The sequence below is a fragment of the Prunus persica genome, chromosome G3 (assembly GCF_000346465.2).
Source record: "Prunus persica cultivar Lovell chromosome G3, Prunus_persica_NCBIv2, whole genome shotgun sequence".
Lineage (NCBI taxonomy): Eukaryota > Viridiplantae > Streptophyta > Magnoliopsida > Rosales > Rosaceae > Prunus > Prunus persica.
This window is the reverse complement of record NC_034011.1, coordinates 5,340,768-5,342,347: the sequence shown is the minus strand read 5'-3', so window position 1 is coordinate 5,342,347 and position 1,580 is coordinate 5,340,768. Positions and strand designations below refer to the sequence as shown.

At 34.9% G+C, this 1,580-nt stretch overlaps 1 protein-coding gene across 1 annotated transcript; it reads left to right on the top strand.

Moving 5' to 3' along the window:
• LOC109948282 (threonine dehydratase biosynthetic, chloroplastic-like) lies at window positions 1-1,068 on the top strand. Its single transcript, XM_020560783.1, has 2 exons — window positions 1-174; window positions 303-1,068. Exons 1-2 carry the CDS (start codon window positions 28-30, stop codon window positions 621-623), a joined length of 468 nt encoding a protein of 155 aa, XP_020416372.1. The 5' UTR covers window positions 1-27; the 3' UTR covers window positions 624-1,068.

Sequence of the window (1,580 nt, the reverse complement as noted above, 5' to 3'; positions counted from 1 at the left end):
TCATTCAAGCTTCGGGGAGCTTATAACATGATGCCAAAGCTTCCGAGGGAGCAACTGGATCGAGGGGTTATTTGCTCCTCAACTGGAAACCATGCCCAAGGAGTAGCCTTGGCTGCTAAGGAGTTGAATTGCAGTGCTGTGATTGCAATGCCTGTAACCACACCAGAAATTAAGGTACACTTTTTTTTTCTTTTCTTTTCCTTCTTTTCATTTTTTTTTTCATTTTGGAGCTTAATTTCACAATTCTAATTTGTGGGTTTGGCTTATTGAATGTTGTGGAATTTTGTATTGCTTGTTTGCAATGGAAATCTGTTGAGAGATTGGGCGCCACGGTTATTCTTATAGGGGATTCCTATGATGAGGCTCAAACTTATGCTAAGAAGCAGGCTCAAGAGGAGGGAAGGAGCTTCATACCTCCTTTTGATCACCCAGATGTTATTATCGGACAAGGAACGGTTGGGATGGAAATTATGCGTCAAACAAAGAGTTCTTTCATCTTTCGCGCGTTATTATTCATATTTGCCCAAGAGTTCTTTCATCTTGTCCCGAGAAAACCCTTTCTCCCAAGCTTTTGTTTTTCAGCTCTGTTGGAGTTTCAAGGGAGGACCTTGCTAGATCTGTGACTGCTAATCCATGTCTCTTGATAGTAAGCTTGAGGGAACGGATTGTGCACACTTTATTTTTACTTTTTATTTTGAAGTTTATTTATTTTTTTAATTTATTTATTTTTTCACTTTTTTCAGTTTTTTTCTTCATACTCGAAAGGACCCTATTACCCCTCATTTTGACGGACAAATTGTTAGAGTTGGACGGTAGGATCCTGCAACTATTTGTCCAGTTAAAGGATGTAATTGAAAAAAAAAAAGTTCATGGACACAATTGCAACTGGGGGCCAAGTTCAGGGACGTCTACAGTAAATAATCCTTATCTATCGATTTTTTATTCTCAATTTACATTTTGGTCCCTCAATTAAATTATTCATTCAAATGGTTCATCAACTCTATATTATTCGCTTCATTGGTCCTACCGTTACATTTTGTCAATATTTATGTTAAATATGAGGGCAAATTGATCATTATTTACCTTAAAATTAGGTTAAATCTAACAGAAAATTAGACGATAGAACCACTGGAGCGAATAATATAGAGTTGATGGACCATTTGAACGAATAATTAGTTGAGGGACCAAAATGTAAATCATGTATAAGTTTGAGGACCATTTGAGTAATTTACCCTTTAAAATATTTATATCAAGATTTATAAAATTTGAAAGGACCACGTAGATTTAACGGATTATGAGTTTAAAAAATCCAATGACTTATAATATACCACATCAGCTAAATAAGTTCTGATTTTGTTTTTATCAGCTAAAAATCCAACGCACTAACTACAATTCTGCTAATAACCCTCAGCCCTTCTTGAACTTCATGAAGAATCAACAATACAAAAAGATAGATGTGCATCAAAGATAATAAAAATATAAAGTTGGGTTAATTCTTTCTACCATGCGCATTGAGCAAAATTCCACCCAAAAAAAAAACAGAAATTAAGAAAAAGAAACCGCATATAGTTAATATGAAG